The sequence below is a fragment of the Eucyclogobius newberryi genome, unplaced genomic scaffold, assembly GCF_026437365.1.
Source record: "Eucyclogobius newberryi isolate DKJ021-1_F unplaced genomic scaffold, fEucNew1.0.hap1 SCAF_15, whole genome shotgun sequence".
Taxonomy (NCBI): Eukaryota; Metazoa; Chordata; class Actinopteri; order Gobiiformes; family Gobiidae; genus Eucyclogobius; species Eucyclogobius newberryi.
This window is the reverse complement of record NW_027315779.1, coordinates 16637553-16664406: the sequence shown is the minus strand read 5'-3', so window position 1 is coordinate 16664406 and position 26854 is coordinate 16637553. Positions and strand designations below refer to the sequence as shown.

At 39.1% G+C, this 26854-nt stretch overlaps 1 protein-coding gene across 3 annotated transcripts; it reads left to right on the top strand.

Moving 5' to 3' along the window:
* Positions 1-614: 614 nt before the first annotated feature.
* LOC140360895 (connector enhancer of kinase suppressor of ras 2-like) lies at positions 615-26397 on the top strand. Of its 3 annotated transcripts, none has more exons than XM_072446354.1 (22): positions 615-994; positions 5074-5237; positions 7580-7782; positions 9142-9229; positions 10032-10073; positions 11684-11803; positions 13856-13915; positions 14022-14090; positions 16040-16186; positions 17820-17953; positions 18456-18652; positions 18751-18840; positions 19650-19834; positions 20153-20201; positions 20279-20457; positions 20527-20600; positions 21296-21367; positions 21576-21643; positions 22690-22790; positions 22926-23412; positions 24958-25157; positions 25472-26397. In XM_072446354.1, exons 1-22 carry the CDS (start codon positions 931-933, stop codon positions 25517-25519), a joined length of 2841 nt encoding a protein of 946 aa, XP_072302455.1. In that variant the 5' UTR covers positions 615-930; the 3' UTR covers positions 25520-26397. The 3 variants fall into 3 exon arrangements, with proteins under 3 accessions (XP_072302455.1, XP_072302454.1, XP_072302453.1); XM_072446353.1 differs by having other exon boundaries at positions 9124-9229; positions 17835-17953; XM_072446352.1 differs by having other exon boundaries at positions 9124-9229.
* Positions 26398-26854: the final 457 nt, after the last annotated feature.

Sequence of the window (26854 nt, the reverse complement as noted above, 5' to 3'; positions counted from 1 at the left end):
TGCCCTCTAGTGGTTGTATGACAAACTGCCTGTAGCCCTGTAGTGACCTTATGCAGCACAGTTTAAAATGTTGTCTTTGGTTTCTGCATTTTACTGTCTCGTATGGCATAAATGCTGTGGGAAGGAATGACATGGGCTGTTCCAGGCTGCCATGTGGAACTGGTGACATGATTGAGGAGGAATGTGCGTCCCGCTTGTCCCATTGGTGTCGTGTTGTTTCCACTCCACTGCGCTTTGTGAGATGGAGGCGTGAGCAGCGATAATGGACGAAATAAGGGTTTTGTGGGAGAAGTTAATGCCGCGCGATTCGGGGGGGGCAAAGAAAGAATCGGTTTAAAGTGTAACGAGAGGAGTGCTGATTGCCGAATAAATCCCAAATAAAGCCCAAACTTGATGATTTTAAATGGTTCAAAATAAAATAAAATAGACTAAAGGGTAAAATCCTACTGGTGTGATCAAACAGACGATGACAATGGTCCTCAAGTCGACTGGAGGAGGCGATCAGCTCCTCCCTGTTTCTTCCCGCCTCCTCGTGGCACTTGTCTCCATCCGCGCGTTGGTCCAGTCTCAGAGGCTGAGGATGCACGGGAGAGAGGGATCCAGACGCATCTGCATCTTTGGACACTCCGGGATGTGTTTACACACTTGTGGTCAGCACTGATGCAGCAGCACCACGGCCCCTGCGCCCCGCACCAGGAACAAGGGAAATAGCTTTTGTGATGCGCGTCCCCAGCGCAGGAATGTGCGCAACTCGCTTCGGATTCACTTAAAAGCACATTTTGGACCCACTCAAATGTTGTTTCAAAACACACAATCTGTGCAACGAAACACATTTTTTTCCTTTCAATTTTCAAGAGCATTTTTTGTAAGGAGCTGAGGTAGACAACCTGGGTAGTGTCGATCTTTTCTTTGTCGAGACAAACTTCTGCCATGGCACTCGTGATGGAGCCAGTAAGCAAGTGGAGCTCATCTCAAGTAGTCGACTGGATGAAAGGTAGGATCATGAGAGGGATAATGATAACTCTAATCCTAGCAGCCAAATAACACCACGAATAGAAACGCTTTTGAACACATATCTCCACAACAAAAAGAAGAAAACACCTGCTGATCCCGGCTTTGGCCCCTGTAGACTGTCTTCCCCATCACCTCAAAGCGGGTTTAATGCTGACACTGTTTGTAGCGATCAGAGCCTCAAAACCCAAACTGTGGGCGTTTGAGGAATCTCTATTGTGTCTTGCCTCGCTCAGTGTTAACGTGTGAGACTCCCTGGCAAACTGCACACATCCAGTAATTACATTAATAATAAGCACCACTCCCAGGTCTAGACCTGAGGCCACTGAGAAAAGCCCTACCTGTTATTAAGTAAATGAGGCCCCTGCTGGTTTAAGATGCTTAGATGATCAAGACTCTAAAGTTACAGTGTAGGCCTACTCAAAGCTTTGCTTTGGTCCTAGTATTTCTACTACATTTATCACTTGTACGTCCATTGCACATAATACATATTAGTTACAATTTCTTTGGGGAATATTACAAGTAAACAATGGTCGTTTTTGAGATATGAAGATGCCTTACAGATGCTAAAGAAGGAGTTCTATAAGGCTTCATCAGGACCACTGCTGTTGCCTGACCCTTTATGTCCTCGCTTGGTTTTGGCTGCTAATAGAACTTATTCTACAACTTTATATTTTGTTTGATGAACAGCTGACAAACTGAAATTAACAAAAACTCATTTTTTGAAAATAGCATAATATAAATTGTGTGTGTTTTGAGGTTGTCTGCACTGCTCAGTAAATTGTTTTAGATTATATCCAGTAAGTATCTTAATAAGATAGTCGTGCCTCTTTGTTTTGGGTGTTGTTGTTTTGCTCGGGTGTCTCTCAGATGAAATATTATCCACATTCAGTCCATGCCTACCTCCCGGGTCGTAACTCACGGACTGGCTGCTTCTTCTACTCCCTCAGATTTATGGTGATAGTGAAGATCAGGCCTGTTTCGTTGTATTACACACGTTTTATTAGAACGTAAAATGCGTCTGCACGCGACCTGTAATAGGGACAAGGCCCTGAAATGTAAAAACATAAGCTGTAACTGAACGAAAACCTCAGGCTGGCTCAGATTCTCCAGTAAGTCTGAATTGGTAATATGAAAGACGCAAGGGGAAGAAACAGTTGTGAAATTGAACATTAATGTTCAGGTGTGAGTCATGGTGGCTACAGTAGTTTAATAAACCAGACAAATGGTTTGCTTCTGTTCATACAAGCCCGTGCGGTTTGTTACAGATGGGGTTTTGTCTTAATGCATTATGGCATCCTTTAAGACATCCAGAAATTATACTATTAAAAACAATGATGGCCATGCGTTAAGTAATATCATTTTCAGTGCTTTAAATAGGTGTATATCTTTGTTGGTTGCAATCCTACAGTATTTCTCAAAAGCGTCCAGAGAATGTTTGGTGTGACCCAGAGTTTGGCGTTTACCTGAAGAGTTAGGTCAATTTGAACAACAAACCTAATTTCCTTCTTTGGTTTGAAAAACAAATGTTAAAAAGTTGTGTTAAGCCAAGCTGCCATAGTGCTGTTTAGTAGTTCTATACGGTACTGGAGGAAGTGGCAGTTTGAGAGGAACATAGGCTGAATGTGACTCATATGATACAGCTCTTTAGTGTCCCATATTTGACAATTGGAGCAGCCACCGTTTCAGTGCCCAGAGCCTGCTAATGCTAATTCGAAGTGCAGGGGAGGGGAACTGTTTGTTCTTGTCTCCTCAGCTCTATAAAGACTGGTAGCCTTTGGCGACTTTACCATTCACACGTCCCATTATATGCACAGTGCTCTGGGATGACACTGGAGACCAAACTGTGACCTTCCCACAATCCCACGGGCTGCTCCCTCCGTCCACCTCCTCCTTTAGCGTTTTTGTGTGAGAGAGGTGCCCCATTCCCAGCTGTGACAAAGACCGTTCAAACAAGAGGGTCTCATAAGTAAGCACAAAGGATTCTGACTTGAGTGACAATTTGTCCACTCTAGTGAAGTGTACTTAAAGTTTAAATTTAATATATTTGTACGATTTTGCCATCATATTCGTTTTCACATATGGCACTGTGTAAATTGTATGTAATCGCTGTTTCATTTGGACAATGTACATTTTAAACCTTAATTCAGCATACACTTTTATACTACGCCCTTTAGAATTAAACTGGACATATTAAAAAAAACACAAAAACATAATCCGCATTTGTACTTGTACATTATACTAAAAGCCCTGTACAACAATGTCTAAGGGAGCATTTTGATGTTTATGCTTTTTGTAATGACAATGCAGTCTTAGTACAATCCCTTATTGTCCAAATAATTCCGTTTATTTCTCTGTTGTTTTGCTGTGCCCAGCCTACTCTCTTCTTGTTTAGCACTGATCATGTCAAGATTCACACAAAACTGCCATTATCACAGAACGAACAGCCTTGTCAATCTGGTTCAGCGCCATTAGTGGATTATGTCAAAGAGAGATTAGAATGTGTTGTTGCTGCACTTTTAATTTCTCCTCTGCATGTTTGATAATCTGACCTATGGAGGGACTGGGCAGGATCCCTCATGTAGCACAGATTACAGTGTCAACATGCCAGGGACAAGTATGAAACAAGATGTTACGTTCTCTGGAGTTGTATTGAGTCAATACAAAATATTACAGTAATAGCTCTGTTTATATGTTAGTTATGTGTGATTTTCTTTATATTTAAAATAGATCATGTCATCAATTAGGGCTGCACAATCGCAATTTTTAATGGACACAATTTGCAAGGTAATTTCCTCCACTAGCAAGAAAATATCTTAAAATGTGAACTTTGAACAGGAGCCTATGATTAAAATGTAGTGTAATGTAATCTAAACTCTAATCAATTGCAATATAATTGCAATACTTTTCTTTATACAGAAATATTTTAATGAGATATTGTCCCAAATTGCAGCCCCATGACTCTAATGGACTTGGTTGTTCATTATAGAGAGCATTTACCCCAGACCTATACTACAAAAAAGCTGTCACTCTGTGAGCGTTTTGAGGTTTGTTCTTCTCAAGGACTTCAAGTCTTCCCTTATTTCTTCATTTGTCCCTCAAGTCAGAGAAACCTCTGCCAAAACCTTCTTACTGGTTTCCATGACAACTCAGGAAATACTTCATTGACAAAATAAGACTCAATTAAGTTGGTAAACATGCTGATTATTTAAGGTTTGACGGTTCTTGCAAAGGCATGAAAGTTTCCAGCCTTTGGTTGAACTGTCAGCCGAACCCAAGAGGAATACTTGATCAGGGGCGAGTCTTGGCCTTTAGTCACGTGTTGGATGGTCTTTTCTGAGATGAGCTCAGGGCTGTGAGAGAAGAGAGAGGCTAAGGGTATAGAAAACACTAACAAAGGATACTCTCTCTGTCACCAGCAGAAGGATGTGGAAGAAGTGTTTAAGCATGCAGGAGGCTGTCTGGCAATTGAGGGGATATGCACAGTTTTGCAATCCAAAAAGAAAAAGCTATTTTATTGGAACATTGAAAAGGAAAGATGGACCTAGGTACACACGTGAGGTTTTCTCTGTTAATACATCATGTGGACATTTCATAACAAGATTATTTGTTATATATATTTTATATATATATATTATTTTAAATTATTTATTTATTTTAAACTGAAGTAAGATACAAACAAATGACATTGTTGTCATTGAACAGAATAAGTGCTGCAAGTGAATGTTATTGTTGAGTTTTCCCATCAACTGTCAATCAAAGATGACTGCTTTGACACTTCCCACGCAGTCATGATATTGCAGCTTATCCAGGCCGGCCCTCCTTGGGTTCTGTAGTGGGTGTTAGAGCCACATACAAATGGCACTTCAATCATAAATGAAAATGAAAATGAAACATATCTTTATCAGCTGTATACCCTTTGTTTCAGTGGACAACTGCTATAGGCAGACAACTTAAATGTGTACTTATGGCCCATTACATTTCACCCGCCACCATGCATTAGCCTCTTAATGAGATGACCTGTGTGTCTGTTTGTGTTCAACTCGCCTTGCTTTGCTCCAGGTTTGGACGATTGCCTTCAGCAGTACATAAAGAACTTTGAGAGGGAGAACGTTGGGGGAGACCAGCTGCTGCGCATCACCCACCAGGAGCTGGAGGACCTGGGAGTGTCTCGGATCGGACACCAAGAGCTCATCCTGGAGGCTGTGGATCTGCTTTGTGCTCTGGTTAGTCCAAACGCCACTCTGTACTGTAAACATTCCCATCTTTAACTGTTGTAATCAGAGGTGCACATCACTTAGACTGCAAGAAGCTTTAAGAAGTAATCACTGACCTTCTCTGTGAGGAAAAAAGTTTCAGACATCACTGAAACATGTTAGTTTTAATAATCAGCCCCAAACATCCTCGGCGGGCAGATCTCCCAGATGTCATTAGTGCTGACAAGGATTACTGCCTCTTTTACTTCAAGTGATTTCTCAAGTACAAGTTGTTTTATCATGATGTGCTGATCACTTACACATGTGATGTATAAAGACAGTATTATGAATCTTTGCCAGTGCACCAATATCAACATTGTGACTGGTTTAGTCATTCTCTACTATTCACGCTATATTAGCACTTAGTACTCCAGTGACTATGACGAACCTCTGTGATGACCTCATATGATATATATTGAGCACAGTAGTTGCTCAATATAAACCAATCAACATTTACATGCAAACAGAGATTATACAGAAATAATCGAGCTGCAGCCGCTGTATGGAGCTAGTGGAGCTCTGCTCAAAATGGCCCATCGGCTCCAGACCCTTTTCGAGGGGAAATAAATATTGTGGGACTTTTACTCTGGGGTAATCAGTACCAAAAGTGCAAGAGGAAAAGTAGTGAATCCAACAAAGTGTGTTTGTTCAAATACAGTTTGTGTGTTGGTCTGCGGATTAGACAGAGGCACATATTGCTGTGCCAGATGTGTGTATTTTGTTGGTTCACATGATCATAGTTTAATCCAAGCCTACACTATTTTGCTAGCACTTTTAATAAACCTAAAACAGTTTCCAATGAAAAAAAAACAACAACAACGACCATCCTGTTAATACAAATTTATCATGACCAAACATGTTCAACAGGAAGCAATAACTGCTGGACACTATGAGTAATTCTGAGACTGTTCAATGTTCCAGTTGCATCTAAAAATCCTGGCATTGTACTTAAACTGTACCCAAATTGATATGTTGTCAATTTAAATAATCTACTTCAGGGGTTCCCAAAAATAATCCTGAAACTGATCCGGGACCCCCACTGCTAAATTAAATTGTCCTCTTTGATAATTTCAAGTTAAAAAGATTTTTAAAAGTTTATTCAGCGTTACGCACACCTTCTCCTATGCACCTGCTATAGAACTTGATGTGCAAAGTTAAAAACATTTAAAATCAGGCTTTATTGTGGTTATTTTTGTGGCCTATCAGGTAATTCCACAAAATATTCAGTTAAAAATGTTTTACCTCACAGATGCTTAGTGTATCACACAATGTGTGATTTAACGTTCATAGGTCACAGATGCTCTCTCAGACTAAAGTCTCTTGTCCAGCATGGCACATGCTGGACAAGACTGGGATTTTGCCATAAGTCCGAAAGGCAGTGCTGTATTAAATATGATTAGTGGTTCTCTCCCAAGAAACAGTGAGGTGACAGATGCCCGCAGCAATCCTGTGTGTGTTTGTGCAATAGTCAGCAATAGTCAGTGATAACGAATGCTCAGCTTTCCAAGCACATGTGAAGTGACAGTCGCGCTGAGCGTACAGGCTGAACAGGACACTGGTTTGTTCCCTCACATGACAGTGGTCACATGATCAGTATTCTTCTATGGTGCTGGTTAGGCCGGCCTTTTGTCAGCTCGGGGCAGTTTAATGGATCAAACAAGAACGTTCTTAGAAATCAAATACCAGCCCCAAACCAAAGATGGGGCACTCAAGAGATTATGAAACTTTGGAATTAAACTCACTACTTTTGACTTGACGTTTGACTTTGAGTCTGTGTCAAATCTATTCGCTTTGACAGAGATGCTGATTTATTTGTCCCTCATTTCAGTTTTCTGAAGCCAGTGACTGTAACCGATTACAGCTGACTTTAAAACTCAGTTCTTTTGTCTATCCCTCTCAATTCAAAAACTCAATCCGGAGTCTAGTACATGATCAATGCTTAGGTTTTTAACACTTACTTACTACAACTATTTTAATGATTTATGATCATTGCATTATTGTGTTGTGCTGCTTCTTGGCCAGATGTTGAGAATGTGAACTTGGTAAACATTAGGAAATAAATAAATTAACAATTGTACCCAAACAATTGTAATGTCATGTTCTGATGTGACTAAAGCTATTTAAAACGTTAGTCACATTGTCTGCATTGGAATTTCTTGACAATTAATTATAATCTCTTTCCTACACCAAAAAATCTTGGCTGGTTGGCTTTTTTCACTTGACCTTGACCTCACTTGACTCCTAAACACATTTACAAACCTATTCTACACAACCGAAAACAATGGCAGTAAAACATCCTTTTTCCTTCTTAGAACTATGGCCTGGAGACTGAGAACCTAAAGACTCTTTCTCATAAACTAAACGCATCAGCGAAGAATCTGCAGAACTTCATCACAGGGCGGCGCCGCAGCGGACAGTACGACGGCAAAGCCTCTCGAAAACTGCCCAATGACTTCCTGACTTCAGTGGTGGACCTCATCGCAGCAGCCAAGAGCCTGCTGGCGTGGCTCGACAGGTGAGAGCCGCAAAGTGCTGTGGCCCTGCATTAAACAAAACACATCACATATTAGAAGACATATTCACGATCCTACCCTTTACCCGTCAACACAGATAATGTATACATGTTTTGTAAAAATATTTGTCCATCGAAGAAACTATTTCAAGCTTTTAGTTTCTTCTGAATACAGTTTTTTTAGTCACCAACAATTTATTCACCGGTCAATACATTCAAAGTCTATTAAAAAAGCTACTTGTCATTTACATTTGATTAAATTGGTGCATATAATTATGAATTACTCACCCCATTTATTTTTCACCTCACTTGTGTGTTATCGGGGCCACACTAAGATATTTTTGTACAAAAAAAAAAATTACAAGTAATCATAGAATTCTTTGCTCATAATTTGACTTGATGTTTATGTAAATAATTCCCATGCATCAGTGTCATCTACACCCTGTAACAAGAGCACACAGCATTGTTTCACATCTGTTATAAAAAATAAGTTGGAAAATGAGCCGCATGAGATTCACTGCAGTACTGCAGATGTGGAAATGATACATTAAACAGCCTGTTGGTCTGTTTGCCACTGAGATTTTGAACATTGTTTTAATCCTAGGACTGCTTTAGAGCAGGTTTGGACCACATTTGCATTAGATTTTCTCTGCAATTTCCATAACTAATCAACAAACAAGGAAGGAAAACAGGCTTAGAGGGAGAGGGCCTCACAGGCATCGGGCAAATCTATTTTTATGTGGATTTATTTCTCTGTGGAGATGAGCCAGTGTTTGTGTCTGATCAATGTGCAGTTTGAAGCTGACAATGTTGAATTTGAATCAAGAACTTTATTGCAGTCGGTATATGAGTTATGAAGAATGTAAAATGCATACCAATTTACAGAATCAGCATCAAGTGGAAAAACATGTACGAGGATCTAGTTGGTAATAGCGATGCCAAGATTAACTGCTTATTTGTTTATCATGATTTTTCAGGGTGCAATATAAATATACTGAGATATACTGTGCACAATTTGGAAGAGTAATTTATTTTCAACCTTCTCCAAAGTAAACCTGAATTTTACCATGCTTTTTTATTTGGTTTTCATTTGGTTGTTTTTGTCATTTTAACTTTTTTATTATTCAGAAAGTTCTTTTTGGACCATGGTGTCAGTGAAAATGGATTATTGTAAAATGATGATGTTTCTTCTCACAACAATCATTACAAATCTCAGAACATACCATCCCTAGTTGGCAGCAGCTTCTAGATGAAATACCACTAAAAATATTGTTCATAATTAACATAACGACTTTTACCAATGATATTCATTTGAACAAAGGATGGTCTAATGGTTCATTCCAGGTGCTCTTTCTTTTTCAGGTCTCCGTTTGCGGCAGTTGCGGATTACTCTGTCACCAGAAATAATGTCATCCAGTTGTGTCTTGAGCTGACCACAATTGTACAACAGGTACACAAAAAGCATATCATCTTGGGCCCAATTTAAGTTGTACTTTTATTCTTGAAGTGAATCATGTGTGACATAAATGAGAAGTGGTGGTGGCACTTATTCATTGGGCTCATTAGTGACGTGAGAGATCTAGCAGCGCAGTAGTGTGGATGTATTCAGCTTCAATTATTCTGGGTCCGTAGAATATGTGGAATCAAAGTTGCCAAAGGAATACAAGATTTTTTATTATTCTAAATATTCAAAAATACAGTGCAATATGCATTTGTAAACATTTACCCATACAGTATAATTATATATATTGACCTTGCATCACTGATACCGGCGTTATGTTTTGAGATGGGAGCCCTGATCATTAAAGAAGGGAATTGAATGATATGATGATAGATGATGTGGTGGTGGAAGATGTTTTAAAAGATTATGCAAATAAACCTTCAAACATTAGTCGGATGTGAAAGCTTGTCAAGTGCAGACATGTACTGCTAATGAGTCTGATACATTGCAGGAAGTGGGGAGATTCTCAGTCCGTTGGCGGTACTGATAGGAGGGAAGGGGCGGGAGTGCAGGGGGCGTATGGAGGGACAGGACAGAGGAAAGACAGGCTGAAGCGATTGAGACATGCCTCCGCGTTGGTGATTCATTTGTTTGGTGTTTGTTGCATGTCTGTGTGGGGGTGTAAGGGGGTTAGAGGTGCCAAGCTGCTCAGATTTTTTGCTTACATCCACCTACAGCAGAACTACCAATAATAACTTCATATTCTGACACCTTCTCTAGAGGTAACTCTATGCTCTGCATGTTTCCCCAGGACTCCTCCGTTTATGAGACCGAAAACAAAATCCTTAACGTGGTGAGTTATCAATCTTCAATTCAAACTATGGTTTGCAAGTGTCAATATGCTGATCAGACAAAACATACTTATCAATGTTGAGAGGTGAAAATAAATGGTGGCTCAATATTTAGAATGGATTTAAGTTTATTTGGATATTCTGAATAATTACTTACCTTACAGTTCCACAAAATAACCAATGTATATATAGAGGCAACTTTTGATTTGACAAGAACAGAGTACTTCTAATTAACAGTTCCAAACAATAATCATATGTCCATAATTGATTCTAATTTAGCGATCTCTGGGAAAAGTTGTAGTCCATCGATAAAGTAGTCCAAATTTTGTGATCCGATGTCCAAAAGTTCCTGGCGGCTGTAGAAAGTGTTTGCAAGACAGTTCTGAGTGAGCATGCTTGAAACAAGTAGGCAGATAACTACTATTTCGCTAAATCTGTAGAGACGCTGAGCCGCTCGTTGTAATTTACTGATAAATCCCTTGAGTCTATTAAGCTTCAATATACAAAATAAATGACTGCATGCTTGAGTTTTTTGTGTCAATACATATAACATGCCAACCGATAGACTGAATTAGTTCTGCATTGGTTGCCAATATCATTCCTTTATACTCTTGTTCCATATTTGGACATTGTTTGAGAGCTTCATTCACACAGTTCCATATTCTAACACAACAACGTTTCCTAGTTGTTCAGACTTAAATAAATATATATTTATATACCATAAATAAATTCATATTTTCCCTTACAATACAACCTTTCTTGGTAGTTGTTTATTATTTGTCTTGCACGTTATTTGTCTGGAAGCTAATCATGGCCTTGAGTTTAAACATTTTTGAAATAATAAAAAGCTGATATGGTCTTGAAAATCACCTTTATATTTAAATGTTAAGGGTATGTAAAGCTTGTCCAAAAATACTTGACCCTACCTAATACTTTTAGTTTGTATATAGTGTTCTTTAAAGGTTTTCATCAATAATGTTACAGACAAATTTGTTTTTCTTTACTCTCTCAATCTTCACTGTCTCATGATTTCCAAATAACATTATTTTTGTTTTGCTCAAGTTTAGAGATAATTTGTTGCTGTCAAACCAGGTGTTTGATATCAGCATTTCAGACTCAGAATTTTCCTTAGCAACAAATAAGTTTGTGTAATCTGCAAATAAGACAAATTTGAATCATTGTGACACTTTGCACTATAAAAAATATAAGTTTTATATCTAAACATGATGAGCTGTGTTCATTTAATTGAACAAAATGTGATTTGCTTTGTAATTCAGTTTAAAGCTACTCTCTTCATGTAATATTTTTCCAGTTTATCAACACAATTTGTGTTTAAGCCAGAATAAGAATAAAATGGCAAAGAATGATGTTGAACAAGGCTGACAAATTGGTATGTTTGCGAAGTTATTTCTCAATTTCTTTTAGTACCGGTATTCTGTTTTATTTTAAGTCAAGATAGGATTATTTTATTTGATTACTAACTCATTTTGTCCATCATTTAAGAAACTTTGTTAATGAAATCCATGTTGCAATATTCTTGAAGAAAATAATTACAGCATATGCTTTAGATATTGTGTGAAGCCTTAGTTCAAATGTATTCTCTCTTCCCCAGTGTAAAACCCTGTCTGAAGTCTGCGACCACATCATCTCACTTTCATCTGATCCAATGGTGTCCCAGGCGGCACATTTAGAAGTGGTGCAGCTTGCCAACATCAAATCCACTGAAGGACTGGTAAGGATGTTCTCTCCACGCCATATGTGAAGCTCCGGGCTACAGTCCACTTTATGTGATTAAAGGGCTTTTATCTGTGGGAGACAGGCCCTTTGCAGGTGGATTATCTCCTCTTAACAAACAGCGTGCATGTGTGGAGTTAATTGGCATTATTTGTGGTAATCTAAAGGTAAGAATATTTATGCTCACCCCGTAGAATATATTAGGCCATGTAGTATGTATGCAATATCCATTTGCATTACAAAAATACATCTTTTTTGTATACATACACTGAAGTTTGTCTTAATTTTACATTATGTGGGCTGGAAAATTATCAGAATACTCGAGAAAGGACATCAAAGGCCTGATGTTTTTCCTCACAGGTGTTGCTGTATCAAAAGCACTGCTGATTTCTTCTAATGAACCAAAGAATATATCTTAAATTAATATTATTTTAAGCACAAGTTCATGCAAGTGCTTCAAATGCATACTATTATCTTAATACCGGTGGGGAGACCTGCACTAAATGAAGTGTAGAGCTCCTGCACCCACGTGACTCAATTAGTAAAGGACGCCATTACGGCAGGGAAGAAACTGTGGTAAGGAATGGCAACAAGCCTGAAATGTAGCTTTTGGACTTGGACGCGGCGCAGAAGCGCAAAGAAATTAAATAAATGCAGTAAAAGCTGACAATAAACTGAAAATAGTTTCCTGTTTACTACACTTTACCCATGTCTCACAGCGCCACAAATTTGCCTTAAGATTAAAAAGTATAATTCAAGTAAACATTCATGTTTGGGTGATGTTGTTCATTAGGCAGACCTCTGCCCAGAGCATGTCAAATTAATAACCATGCCAAAGAGCTCTGAAGCAGACCGGTCAGATTACCTGAGCCAGTCGAAATGTGTCATATATAACATGCCCTGTTGGACTATCTGTACCATCATGTGACTGTGTATGGCACAATGTAATCATTGGAAATCCAGGAGTCAAGTGCTTTTACAGCTAATGGGACTGTAACCACCCCTGTGAGTTTTCCTGGTCATGATTTTTGTCCCATGTGACAGCATCAACATGTTTGGTCTAACTCTAGCTAAACAATACTCAACTACAAGGTAGTAGAGTAAAGGTACTGGTGCACATTAACATCAGTTTGACCTATGATGTCTGCCCTGAATCTAGGGATCTAGAGCTTGTGGGCATGTGAATCGCCTGCTAAATTTAACAAACCATGTTCAGACTGGACTGTACACCATGCCCATAAAAATATATTTGCAAACTGTCTTTGTATTCTACGTAAATGTGTTTTTGTGGAGCACTTTGTGACTTCTGTCTGTGAAATGTACTTGCTTAAAGATATTGTGCCTTTATATCACTCTACTCTGTTCTGGACTTGATGTAGTTGACCTGCACTTGGCGCTTCAGGCCAGAGGGTAGACCCCACCCCCACATAGAAGTGGAAGAAGCTAGTGGGGGGCAATGGAAGACCTCTCATGCGTTCAGTGAAAACCTGAATACAACAACCTAAAAATAAACCTCTTACTTGTCTTGAGACGGCCATTAATGTGTGTGTCGGCATGTGAGGCCTACTCATGCGTGGCTCTGGGTTAGAGTGTGTCTCTGCTCTTTAGAAACCTTTTAGCTTCAGGAAAGATGACCAACATTTCATACAACCTTGCTCTAGGTACAGGCTTTCACTATAATTAAACACTATATTGCCCTATAAAATCCCCTTTTCAACAGTTTAGTTCAAATTATTTATTTTGAAAAAACAAGAACAGTTTGTTACTGTTACTCACACAAATCTAAACGTATAGTCTTTTATGTGGTTGGATTACAAATCTTAAATATTGAGAACTGACCAATTGAAACATATTTTATTAAAAGCTCTATTGTGTAATAATTGCCATTTCCCACTTCAAGCAGATTGAACACAATATGTCAACATGCAGTGACCCCTCTATGATGTACAAATGTCTGCATGGATAATCTTCAACGCTGATTTGTTTAATGAGCCTTGTGTTTACTTTCATGTTAAGTTTTACACAGTGTTTTGACTCTGTTCTTCCCTAGGGCATGTACATAAAGTCAACATATGATGGGCTGCATGTGATCACAGGCACAACAGAAGGGGTAAGGACAGAGCAATACTTGAGGAACTTGTCATTGACGTCATGCTTTTAGTTATGAGCTTTTGAAACAGGAAAATGACCAATAATTCATTTGTCCATGTTTTTAGTCCTTGGCTGACCGCTGTAAGAAGATCCATGCAGGAGATGAGGTCATTCAGGTCAATCTTCAGACAGTGGTGAGTACTATCGACAGTAAACTGCAATTGGATTTCATATGCGAGGTGGATTCAAAACTATAGGGTATAACAGGTGCAACTATGGTCTCAGGGCTACTAAATGTTTTCAACGTATGTCCTGTGTTTTTACCCAATGTAAGAAAAGATATACATTTTGGTTCATTTGTTTGTGTTCAATTTACATTGTATTATTCCCCTTAATTGCAAAGTTTTATGTTTGTTGCAAACATCATTAGATCATAGCTATTAGGTTTTGTCTTTATGGTGTCAAGAATTCAATTTCTAAATGATTATTTCTAGTCTGAACTAGTTACGACTAGTCTTGTTCAAACGTACCAACCGTATGTCTGTTTTTTGAAATACACTTACTTAGATGAAATAAAAAAAAATTGTAGCTCAAACTTCCAGTCGTGCACACTTCAAAAATAGCTGCCATTGTCTAAAATAATTACTACTTGTGAGGGCAACAGCGAGGAGTGTAATGATTATGCAGGCAGTGAGTGTATTGTGTTTCAGTCAGTTCACCCACAGAAAACTGACACTTTCAACCAACAAACTTGTTTTTTAAGCATTGACACTTTTTATCTGTTCCTTGAAGTTTGAAAACTGCCTTGACCTGATGGAAGGAGCTCTGTGCTGGTTATCCCAAACTGTCATTCAAATAAATAGTCTCAACACTGCAATCTCTCTATTTTAGCAGTATAGGTTAGTATAGTATTAGGTTAAACATCTGTTGTGTATGGCAGCACATCTTTGAATCGCTTATGACTATTAAATGTCTGTGATGTTGGCTATAATGGAAAAATTTTATTATTCTTTGATTCAAATAGCGGTAATTAAAAGTATTATGCCTCAACTTGCAGCAGATTGATACGATTGAATATAGCCTTGATGTAGGTAAATGTGGGTTTGGTGATGGAGACAGTGCTATGTTGAGGTGAAGGAGACAGTAGTGCTGCAGTCGATGTTTCTTCACTAAACGAACAGCATCTGCGAGTGACATGAGTGAGTCTGACAGCTGGAAGAAGTGACTGCCTATCAGGAGATGGCATTCATGGCATGTGATTTGACAGTCAGTGCCAGTCATCTTGACAGACAAACTTTGCTCTTATGGAATTAGACATGTTAACTTAATCACATTTAGTTGGTTGGTTACAGTTTATGAATTATTTTCGGGACATTGGTGAAAATCTATCATCGATACACATTATTAGTATGCACTGTATAAGTAGAAACAACAAGTATGAGAGAAGGTGAGTGCAGCATTGCTTTTAATAACTTTTGGACAACAAAGCCAATCTTCTCTTTCCACCAAGAGACGGGGCTTGGATCCAAGAATTTTCACTTGATAGATCTCTTTAATGCACTTGCAATTTTGAGCTTTCTATGTTGTTGTTGTCAAGGTGAAAAATGACTTGGAAGGAAATAAAGTGATTGCTTGGTCAGTGGCTGAAAAATGCTTGCGTTTTCTGGCTATCGTTCGAAATATGCTTTGAAATTCAGTGCAGTCAGCCAAGAGGATACTTTCTCTCCAAACAGGACATGGCAGATTTGGTTCAGCCACAGACTGTGTTTCTCTGAGGGTTTTTGTGCCAAAGATCCACAGAAGTGGGTTAGACACTCTTTATTATAATGCATGCCATTACGAGCATGTCACCGCCTAGTGCTCTACTGCTGCTGCCAGCTTTTTGTTATTGAATGTACAAGAGTTCTAATGTTGTTCAATTTGTGGTTTGAATATGTTAAAATGTTATTTTTACCATACACTTACAGCCAGATAATGAAACAAAGGATTGATAGTTGTAATTATAAGGATGTGGGTTTGATCCTTGGACTTATCCCTGCTGTAAAAGTGCACCCCATCTAAATTGGAAGAAAAATTATTGTTGCTTTGCAAGATTTGTCATAGAGTAAATCATGGATCTTGCTATTTCATTTTTTTATTTTAGGTTGGCTGGCAGTTGAAGAACCTGGTGAACATGTTGCGTGGGGATCCAGCCGGAGTGACCCTAACACTAAAGAAACGCCCTCAGAGCACGCTCACCTCGACTCCTGCTCTGCTGAAAAACATGAGATGGAAACCACTTGCGCTGCAAGTAAGACCTTCATTTCATTTCAATTCACTTCAATTTATTTTTATAACGCCCAAAATCACAACAGCAGGTGCCTCGAGGGGCGACAGTGAAAAAACAGATTAAACATAATGTTCATAAGGACTTGGCATTGTCCTGTGTCCTTAGACAAATGTCCCAGCTCCCCTGTCCTTAGACCCTCCTTCTCAGCCAGGAAAAACTACCAGACCTCTTTGGGAAAAAGTAGAAATCTGGAGGAGTTCCACAGTGAAGGAGAGATCAGACTCCCTCAAATGAACAGGCGGACACGAGATAGACAGTGGAGCTGGAGCCAGAACCAGTTCTTCGAGGCAGATGAAGAACCATCCATATGCAGTAGAGGCTGTTTCTCCAGGAAGTTGAGGAGTGAACCTTAAAACATGTGTATTCTGCTTGTTCATATATGTTTAATATTTTTGGATTGTGCCGGTATAAAAGTGAACATCAACGAGATGGACAAGCTAAAACATTCACCGTAAAACACTTGACAGACCCTCCACCAGAAAACTTGCATGTCTAAGTTTTGAGTTTTTGGTTATTTAATCCTGAGTCAATATAGCACCACTGGGTACTCATTTGACATTTACATAGAGAATGGCATTTGTTGTCCTACTTGTGCTTCACCAATCATGTTATGAAAGTAAGCGGGATGTGTATTAAAGTGGATGGTTTTTCTTTGAGTCCCAGGCCAAACAGAAAATGTCCTCTGCCCCTCGAGGCCCAGCAGCTTGTACCCTCCTCCCCCATTCTTCAGCTTCCACTGTGAGATTGAATTATCTTTACAGCTGACATTTTAGGGACAGAAAATATGTAAAAGTTCTTCTTCTTCTTCTTCTTCTTCTTCTTCTTCTTCTTCTTCTTCTTCTTCTTCTTCTTCTTCTTCTTCTTCTTCTTCTTCTTCTTCTTCTTCTTCTTCTTCTTCTTCTTCTTCTTCTTCTTCTTCTTCTTCTTCTTCTTCTTCTTCTTCTTCTTCTTCTTCTTCTTCTTCTTCTTCTTCTTCTTCTTCTTCTTCTTCTTCTTCTTCTTCTTCTTCTTCTTCTTCTTCTTCTTCTTCTTCTTCTTCTTCTTCTTCTTCTTCTTCTTCTTCTTCTTCTTCTTCTTCTTCTTCTTCTTCTTCTCATTATTAGTATTAGTATTAGTATATTATTAACACTCAGAATAGCAACAATACAACCCCAGTATTAGTCATCTGTGATGTTAGTTATGCAACACATTTGCATAGTTTGAACACATTTGCATTCTTTAGTTGGAAAAAATTGAAGTATTTTATTAGCGCCAAAATGTAGTTCCATTCTGTTGCAGCCCCTCGGCTCTACATCAAGACAAAGGGTTACGTTTAGTGAATATGAATGTATACATCGGCTATGAGGCTATTTCGCTTGACCTGAAATGAATGTCAGACTAAAGTGCCCTGCGACCTGTGTGTCTGTGTGCACCAGTTGAAAGTAGAGCAACCTACATTGTACTTATTCCACGCCTGAGATATCACACAGCCGCACTTTTAGCCCCGCCAACTGTTTGACTGACTTGATTGAAATCATGTCCATCTCTCTAACACCTTTCTCTTCCTCTCCTGCCTTATCTGTCTGCTCCCTCACTTCCTAACACCTAAACAAAGCCCCTCTTTCCTCAGAGCCCGAGCAGCAGCGTAGTTACGCCCACCAGCACTTTGAGCACACCGTCGAGAAGGGGAAGCTGCGCCCTTCAAGACCTCTACATTCCACCTCCGCCTAATGAGCCATACACGCCCAGGTGAACATGCTCACTTATCCATAAAAAAAGCAAATCTCCAAGTGTTTTGTCCAAGATTTACCAAGTTTCCTTCTTCAGTTTTTAATTTTAGCGATTACTCATCATGTCCCCACACATGCCAAGAATATTTTTAGATTTGTTTCACTTAGACAGAGTTGTTCTGGGAAGGTTTGAATAAAGCCAAGAGCTGTTGCAAACCATTTTCAATCAATGTTTGTGATAAAATAACATCTACAGAATGGGATTGTATGAGATGTTGCTGTCAGAGGAGGTCCTTGCCCAGTGTTAATTGTTAAAAAGATCACATATACCATTTAACATTCACGTGTTGATCTTATTAACAAGCTATAAAACACTTTTCTATCCACCTGCCAAGGCAAAGATGTTTGGTTTATCATCATCTTAATCCTGCAAATAAATTGCATTTGAGGTTCAGTAATTAACTTAAGCAATGTTTAGTTATCTTCTTTGTTTATTTGACTGATGATTTGTGTGACGCTAGGGAGGACAAGGGGAACCTGTCTGGAGAGGAGACTCAGTCGGACAATAACGTGGCGAAAGGCTCAGAGTCGCCAAACTCGTATCTGGACCAGGAGTGTCGGCAGCATTTTCCGCTGGTGGAGGAGGACGCCATTTTGTACTGCTACGAGTATGACCAGAACCAGGGCTCCGTGTGCAGGGCCAGCACGCCTACATATGGTGAGACTCCCAAAACATGAATAGACATCTTGAGACATTTTTAGACAACATGTTTTAATAGACACAAAATGTTTTAATAGACACATTCTGGTCCACAGGCAGGCTGAGGCCGATCTCCATGCCTCTGGATTATAACTGGGTCGGGGACGGCGAGGACCTGACCAAGCTGAAGAGAGAGAGCCGCAGAGGTGAGTGGGAGGAAAGAACAGGGGAAGGGGAGGGACTGAGGCGAGTGGGTGGATATCCCATAATATCCTCAGCTTTTCAGATCTCCAAGTCACAAGTCGACGCATGAGCTGGCCTGTCAAAGCTCATAACATGCTGCACATCAGTAACATATCCATAAGTTCACCTTCTGTGACTGTACCTTCCCTCTATATCGCCCTATTTCTCCATCATTGGGATATAAAAAGTGCACGGTTGCTCTGGCAACAGCAGACAGAGTTGATATTTTCCTGAGGTTTTCACATTGTGTTTGTGGCTGCACAGTTAGGTGTCAAATGGAGTGGGCAGACTCTGGATTGCTTTAGTTTAGTCTCAAAAGAAACGACTAGAGTGATATGTTTGCATCCACTTTGGATGATGGAGATATGTGTTTTCTTTGAGCTCTGTAGGTGTTTTATACACCCCTTCATAAAGCCCTGCTTCTATTTTGTTTCCAGCCAGACAACATAAATGTTTTGTTATTATTTGGAGGGATTTTTCTTCAGAATACTCACACATCGCAGATGATCTCTTTATCTTGGCACTTTACTGTGTCAGATTTCTTAGTCTGCAACCAAACCAACCAAAACTAATGAAAAATAAGGATTTCAGCAAGTTTAACACAAGATAAAGTGTGATCATATTCTATCAATAGTGGTGAAAAGAGTGAGGCTGGGTCTAATAGAAAGGTGTTAATTAATGTTATTATAAATTTCATTCTAAGTGCGACCAAAGAGAGCCGGGAGAATAGTGGGCTATAGTGAGGTAATGGTTCTTTATTTTCCTCTCACAGAGAACTCCCTGCTGCATTTCGCCAGTGAGGACAAAGGCCCTGGGGAAGAGTTCCTGTTGAGCCGCAGCTTGAGTCAGAACCGTAGGAAAGCAGATAGAGGGAGCAGCCCGACTCAATACACTCTGGTGCCTGCCCTGGAAGTGTCGCGGTCCACCTCCAGCTCCGACTCGGCCTCTCTCTACCATGTCAGTACCTCTTCAGTATCAATGAGCTAATGTAGCATTGCCTATTGTATGATTATCCTTGTGTGAGTAAATGTTATACAACAAACGTCTTCATAACTAGTTTTCCCTTTAAATAGTACTTAATGTGCATATTTGGTTGTAGAGAACGCAAAAAGGAAATTAAAATATACATTAAAACTATTTTCGAATATGATTTATTGTTTTTTTTGGTGTTCAAATCTACTGTGCGATGGGGTTCACCGAACTCACAATTGTTCTGTATATTCATGATTTCATACATTATGCAGACAGTAATGGTGTTGTTTTTTCTCTGTATAGGTGTTTGATCGCTCCTCGCTGTTGTCTCGGTCAAAGAAGAAGAGTAAAGGTGAGTTTGTGCAGGGCAAAGCTCTTATGGTGATGTCCACGAACAGGTGTTTATTGTGTTGTTTATTGTGTGTGCAGGGGGGAGTCCTATGCCTTCTGTCAGTAAGCGCCGCATCTCCTGTCGAGATCTAGGACAAGGTGATTGCGAGGGCTGGCTTTGGAAGAAGAAGGACGCCAAAACCTACTTTTCACAGAAGTGGAAGAAATACTGGTTCATTCTAAAAGGCACATGTCTGTATTGGTACATCAATGAAGAGGTAATAACAAACACATTTATCATAAGTATAACGCAATGACATAAAATAATGACTAATACATTTTTATAGGATGAGAAAGCTGAGGGTTTTGTTAGCCTCCCAGAATTCAAGATCGAAAGGGCCACTGAGTGCAGAAGAAAGTTGTGAGTACTGGTTGAAACGGCACAATTGACTCAGTATTACTAATACTTTTCTCAAGATTAAACATATTCTGTAAAGGGTGTGACCGTTTGTTCTCAAAGATATGTGAGAAATAACAATTTCAGCAATTTCAACACGATTTGACAGGGATCATTATCAAAAGTGGTCCAAAGATAAAACAATGGTGACCAAGAGAAGAATAATGGCAGATTATTGTAGCTCATATTGTTGATCATAGGTTACGTTGTTATAATTGTAAATAAGTTTTAAATTTAGCTGCAGCTACATAATGTAATAATAATAATACTACTGTTATTATTATTATTATTATAATCATTGTCATTATTTATTACTGTTACTGTTATTATTATTATTTTTTGAAAATACATATAGCGAATTACATTTTAAAGTACATATTTTTTGTCTACAAAGGATATGATTGAACTTTGTGACATGTATTTTCTAGTTATATAATTGTAACCACCAAACCATTAAATTCAGTGCAGTCGCTACTAGTCTGAAACTGACAAAAATAACAGCGCACTTTTTGCTTGCCACCTGTTTCTGGATAAATATGTGATGATTTGCCAGTTAATCCTAAACTCCCCTTTTCTGTGTATTCATGTGTAAATCTGCACCATATGTCCCAGTCTTTTGCACACATCTGCTGTAATGTAACCACTGCTCCCCTTTTCAGTGCTTTCAAGGCCTGCCATCCGAAGATAAAGACTTTCTATTTCGCAGCGGATGATGTAGATGACATGTCCCGGTGAGTTAATGAGGTTCTTCTTGCACTACTCACTTACCTCTTACCCACAAATCCCTTTCATATGTCACCATTTCTACCCCATGCTGACTGTAAATTGAGTCCGGCTATTGGGCTGCCCACTCTACCTTTAAACAGGACAGCTTTGTGAGGTGTCAAATGCAGGTTGTTTTAAGCAGAGTGCGTCATGATGTGCTGCTCTCCCACTCAGGTGGCTTAGCCGGCTCAGTATGGCAGTGGCAGGATACTCGGAGCAGGAGAAAAACCGACAGGACCAAGGTGAGGTGACTCATATATTTTTTATGCTTATTCTTGATCTGTCATAGGGCATAGGGAGCTTGACGCAACACTTCCGGCCTGATGAGTAAAACGGGCAGGAGAGATTCGGGGTGTAATTGATCAATACATTTCATGGCCGCCTTGTATTATTTATATTTTTGCAGTGTCTTTTTAGAAAATGCTAAAGTTATTATGTGTACTTTTTAAACAAATACAAAACAACACATTAAAATAACATAACAGATTAACATTTAAACAGTTGCAAACATAAACAAATTACCACCACCATGCTTTCCACATCTTAATTTCTCATTATCTTGTTACTGTATTTATTTATTTTTGTCCCGAAATCACTTGAAATAAAACGGAAATGTCATGAAAACTGGAGCATATCGCACACCTTTTCCACCTTTCCTGTCCTTAACTTTAGTAAATGGTTTTCATTTTCAGATGTTGCTTCCCACAGGAGGAAGTTCAGATAAATTCATACAAAACCATATAAAACATAGTGTTCTTAGAAGTCTACGTAGATGAGCTTAAGTGTTGTTGAATAGTGGGTGGTTAGAGCCCATCTCAGTACATTTTAACACCTTGAGTCTTGAGCATATAATTTTTTTCTGCGTCACACCTCAGCTGAACTGGCTCGCTCTCTGTAATGTGGAAGCTATAACTCCTATAACTAAGAGCCTTCCAGAAATGTACATAAACAGTTTATACATATCTCAGGCTACTTCTGATGTACTTCCTGACACTGGTCAAAATAGTGAAAAAAAATTGGAAGTGGAAATACAGTTGGATGGATTTAGCTGTAACAGTTCTAATTGTTCAAATATAAGCCTTAACCTAGTACTGAATGGTTTAATGATGTGCCTGACTTTTACATGTCAGCTGGTATGTAGTTTATTATTGAATGCACTTTAATTGTCGCAAATAATGGTCACACATTAGGCTCAAGCGCTCAATCATGTATATGTACACACAAATTATCCTAAAATATACATATACACTTAGTGTATAGACGTTCACGTTTATTGTGTGTTTGACAGATTACTGGAGTGAGAGCGACCATGATGATGCAGAGTTGCCTCCGATGCCCAAACAGGACAGTCCACCTCCTCCTTACGACACTTTCCCCAGAGCAGCCTCAGTGAGTTAAACCATTGTTATATTGGCCGGTATCTTCCAGTATAAATCATTATTTTTTATTTTTTCAAAGGAAACACTGAATATTTTGGACAGTTTGAATCTGTGCTTTACGTTAATTGGCCAACTGTCTCTTCAGGTGAGCCCGTACTTGGAGCCAAAGCGCGGGCATCTCTCTTCTTCAGACACGTTCCAGTCACGCTCTTCTCATGAAGATTATCACTCTGAAACACTGGATGGAGGAAACAACGGCTACTCCTCGGGTCAGAAGAGCAGTACAGGACACCGGAACTCCTGGCAGGACCCCACAGGGAGCTCCTCCAGGATACAGTACCTCCAGACCTTCCCAGCAGAAGAGTCCATGTTGTGTGAGGTCCGGGACCAGGTGTCAGAGTACCGCAGTCGCTCCACGCTGCCCAACCAGAGGAGCCTTCTGCAGGAGCAGTACAGAGCACTGCCTCTGCCCCTCAGGACCAGCATCGACTCTGACATGGGGGGCAAGCCCCGCAGCTTCACACTGCCCCGGGACAGTGGCCTACATGCTATTTTAGCTGCTGCTGCTGCTGCCTCCGCGTCTGAACAAGCAGAAACACAGAACTACCACCTGGAGCGCCCTCGGGAATTAGGTAATCAGACAAAATATCAATATGGAATATAAATATGAACAAAGAAGGATTTAGACAATAATTAAATATCTTTATCTACGAAAACTTTTCTCATTGTTAAAGATAGTGGGATTGTCAATATTTTATAAACTAGTGCTGCATTTTATGTTAAGAAATATATGTCCCTTTGTTTAATTGGCCAAAGTATAACAACATGAATTCATCTTGAATAATCAAATTTTGCTATTTTGTTATTGGATTATTTTCTTACCATGTACTAGATCCTTGCGATGTGTAGAGCGTTCGACCAGACACCCTTCCTGACACTGTCTAAGTGGATTTATTAAGAGGAAGCTGCTAATAAGCAGACTTGGCCAAATGTCACCCGATAAATACAACCGTTACCACATGATTAGATTGGATTTGTGGCCCGCCCATTAGCTGTTCCCTTGAGACCCTCAGGGCAGTTGTCTAAGTGAGATCACATTTTGTATGTGATTTGATACTGATTTATCTTGGCAGATCACCCTTTTCCCCCACACCAGCTCTCTTTGCTTACCCCTCCCTCTCTCTCTCTTATTCTATTACTGTCTCTCCCTTTCTTTCTTTCTCTCTCTCTCTCTCTCTAACTATCTTTATATATCTCTCTCTCTAACTCTTTCTCTCTCCCCCTTACTCTCTCGCTCTCTCTCTTTAACTCTCTCTCTCTTTGTCTCTCTTACTATCTCTCTCTCTGTCTACCTCTCTCCCTCTCTCTCGCTCTCTCACTGTCTCTCTTTATCTCTCCCTCTCTCTCTGTCTCTCTATCTCTCTATCTCTGGGCCTCATTGTGCCTCGTGGCTGTGTTTGGATGCTCAAGCAAGAAGAAATCTTTTCATCCCATGTTAATGTTGATTCATGCTCTATGTAAAGAAATTGGCTTGCGGCTCTTTTTTTTCTTTTCTTGTCCTTTCATGTTTTTTTTTTCTTTCTCTAGAGTCTTGGGAAAGTCGAGTCGAGAGAAACATAAAAAGCAGATGACAAAAAGCATGTTTATTTCAATACCTAAACCCGCATTTTCCAAACTCACCACACAGTCATACATGAAGCTAACATGAAGTCTAGCTGCAGTGAAGTTTGTCCAAATAACCAACAGAGGGCAGCAAATAAATGCAAATAAATGGGCAGCTAATCGGGAAAATATTAAAATAACAACAATACATGTTTGTTTTAGACCAATTATTCATTTATTTATTTATTTATTTATTGTTGAAAATATTGCCCTGGAAGGAAAATCAGCTACTAGAGTGTCCAGTCATCTAGTCTTCACTGGCTATTTCTATTAGCAACACTTGTTTTCTATTTTTTAGAAAAATCTTACACGTTGATTGAATTTTTTTTCCTATGAGCAACATTTACCCCACAGTTTAAATGCTTTCAAATTGATTTCCTAATGTAATTAAAACATTAAACATGACTTCATCATAGTTCAGCTTTAGGATTAACATGATATCATTATATATGGTTGATGTTCTCAAAGACTGTTCTGGTGTCTCCTTGTCTGTGGCTGACTCTGTCCTGTTTTAGGGCGACCCCGTGAGAGCCGGATGCATTCGGACTCTTTGGGGGACCTGTACCGGGCTCTGGAGCAGTCGGGCCTGTCCACCTCGGCTGAGCACAGATCAGCCAGTCGATTGGAGTACAAGCGCTCATTTGTACGCAGAGTCAACGATCCACTGCTCAACGACAAACTGCACCGTTTACGCGTCCTCCACAGCGCACTCAAGGTAGTTATAAAGTAGTTATGTCTTTATAATAATAATTAATATTCATCTGCTGTATGCTGCTGAGAGCGTAATAGCCTGTGCTCACTATAGAGTAAATGAAAGAATCTGACAGAGATCTGTATCATACTGTATAAAAATATACTAAAAACAAATTGTGTAACTGGAGGAAATAGCACCCTATGTGTACGGGAGTTTTTACATGACAATAGGTGAGAGTAGGAATGCTGATTGACTGGTAAATCTACACCACTGTCACATACACTAGCCTTGTTATATTTTTTATTTTGTACCTAAATGTTTTCTTTTTCCCGCAGAATGTCCCTGTTCAAGACACGAACCGCTCACTGGGCTTTCTGGGCTAAAGTTAAGCGACCTCAACACCTCCACTTCGGCTTGTGCCTGAGCTGCCAGCGTCCAACAGCACTGCAGTTTTATCCACGCTCAATCTTCACCTTCATCATTCGTTCTCAGAGATACAGCAGATTTTGAGAAGGATAATTGCACAGGACAACTAATCTAAAAGTTAGATGCACAGTTTATGACTAAGCACTTTGAGTTTATTATTTTGCTACATGCATGGCCACTTTCCCTTTCTTCTGTCCAGTGTGTGTGAATAATGATGTTGTGTACCAGGTATCAGGTTTTATAGTTGTACACAACATTTTGTCATGCATGTTTTGTGAGTATGAGTGTGTTCTCAGAGTGTAGAGATGTTACATTCAAAGTAGTAATGTATATTAAATATTACAGGTACAACAGCAACATCTTGAGGTGAACATATTTTTACTTGTAAATGAAGTGCTGTGCCTCATTGATTGTGAATGTACATCATAATTTATAAAGAGGCTGCAGTTAATGTTTGGATAGCAGCTCCTCCTCAAAGACGGGCACAGACTAAATGTTGTTCAACTATGGACAGAACTGCATTGCTCAGAATAGCTGTATATTTTTGTATGCATGTGGTTAACCTCATTGTTTTATCTTTTTTTTGCATTAATTAAGCTACTGGTGAATACAAAACCTAAAGCATTATGTTTTTATGAATTTGCTCCAGCAATACTTTTGTAAATGTTTATGGAAAATACGAAAAGATGGACATTTGCATTTATTGAGTGTTAAATGTACACGCATGCTTTGTGTAACTCAGACACATTCCCTGTCAAACTGACCTTGCACAAGTGTGCCATACTGTAGCCATGTACTTTTGTATCCAATAAATGTGAAGTATGGCACATTCAAATCATGTGTTCTATTTTATCTATGAGATATATATTTTTATTAATTCACTAAATGTATGCATAATTACAGAGCTAGTTTCATTTAAAAAAAATTCAATTCAGTAGTTAAAGAAATAGGCATTTTAACCACAATTCACAATTCATGAATAGGCCTTCTGGTGCATAAAATACATATAATTGTAAATGTAGCAAATATACATTTACATGTACAATTTCTAAAAAGTAAAAACTCATTTATCAAAATCAATGATTAAAAAAAAAGATCATCGCTTTGGTACTACTTTATTTGCCGTCTTCGACTCTTTTTTTTTACCGACAAGATGGATTAATTTGACCCTTATCCCCTGCATACTCAGACCATAAATGACTGGATTCAAATTTAGTGGGAAAATCTAAAAATATAGGGCTAAAAACAGCTTAGTTTGGTATGAGAAAGTGATATTTTTTAACCAGCCTTGT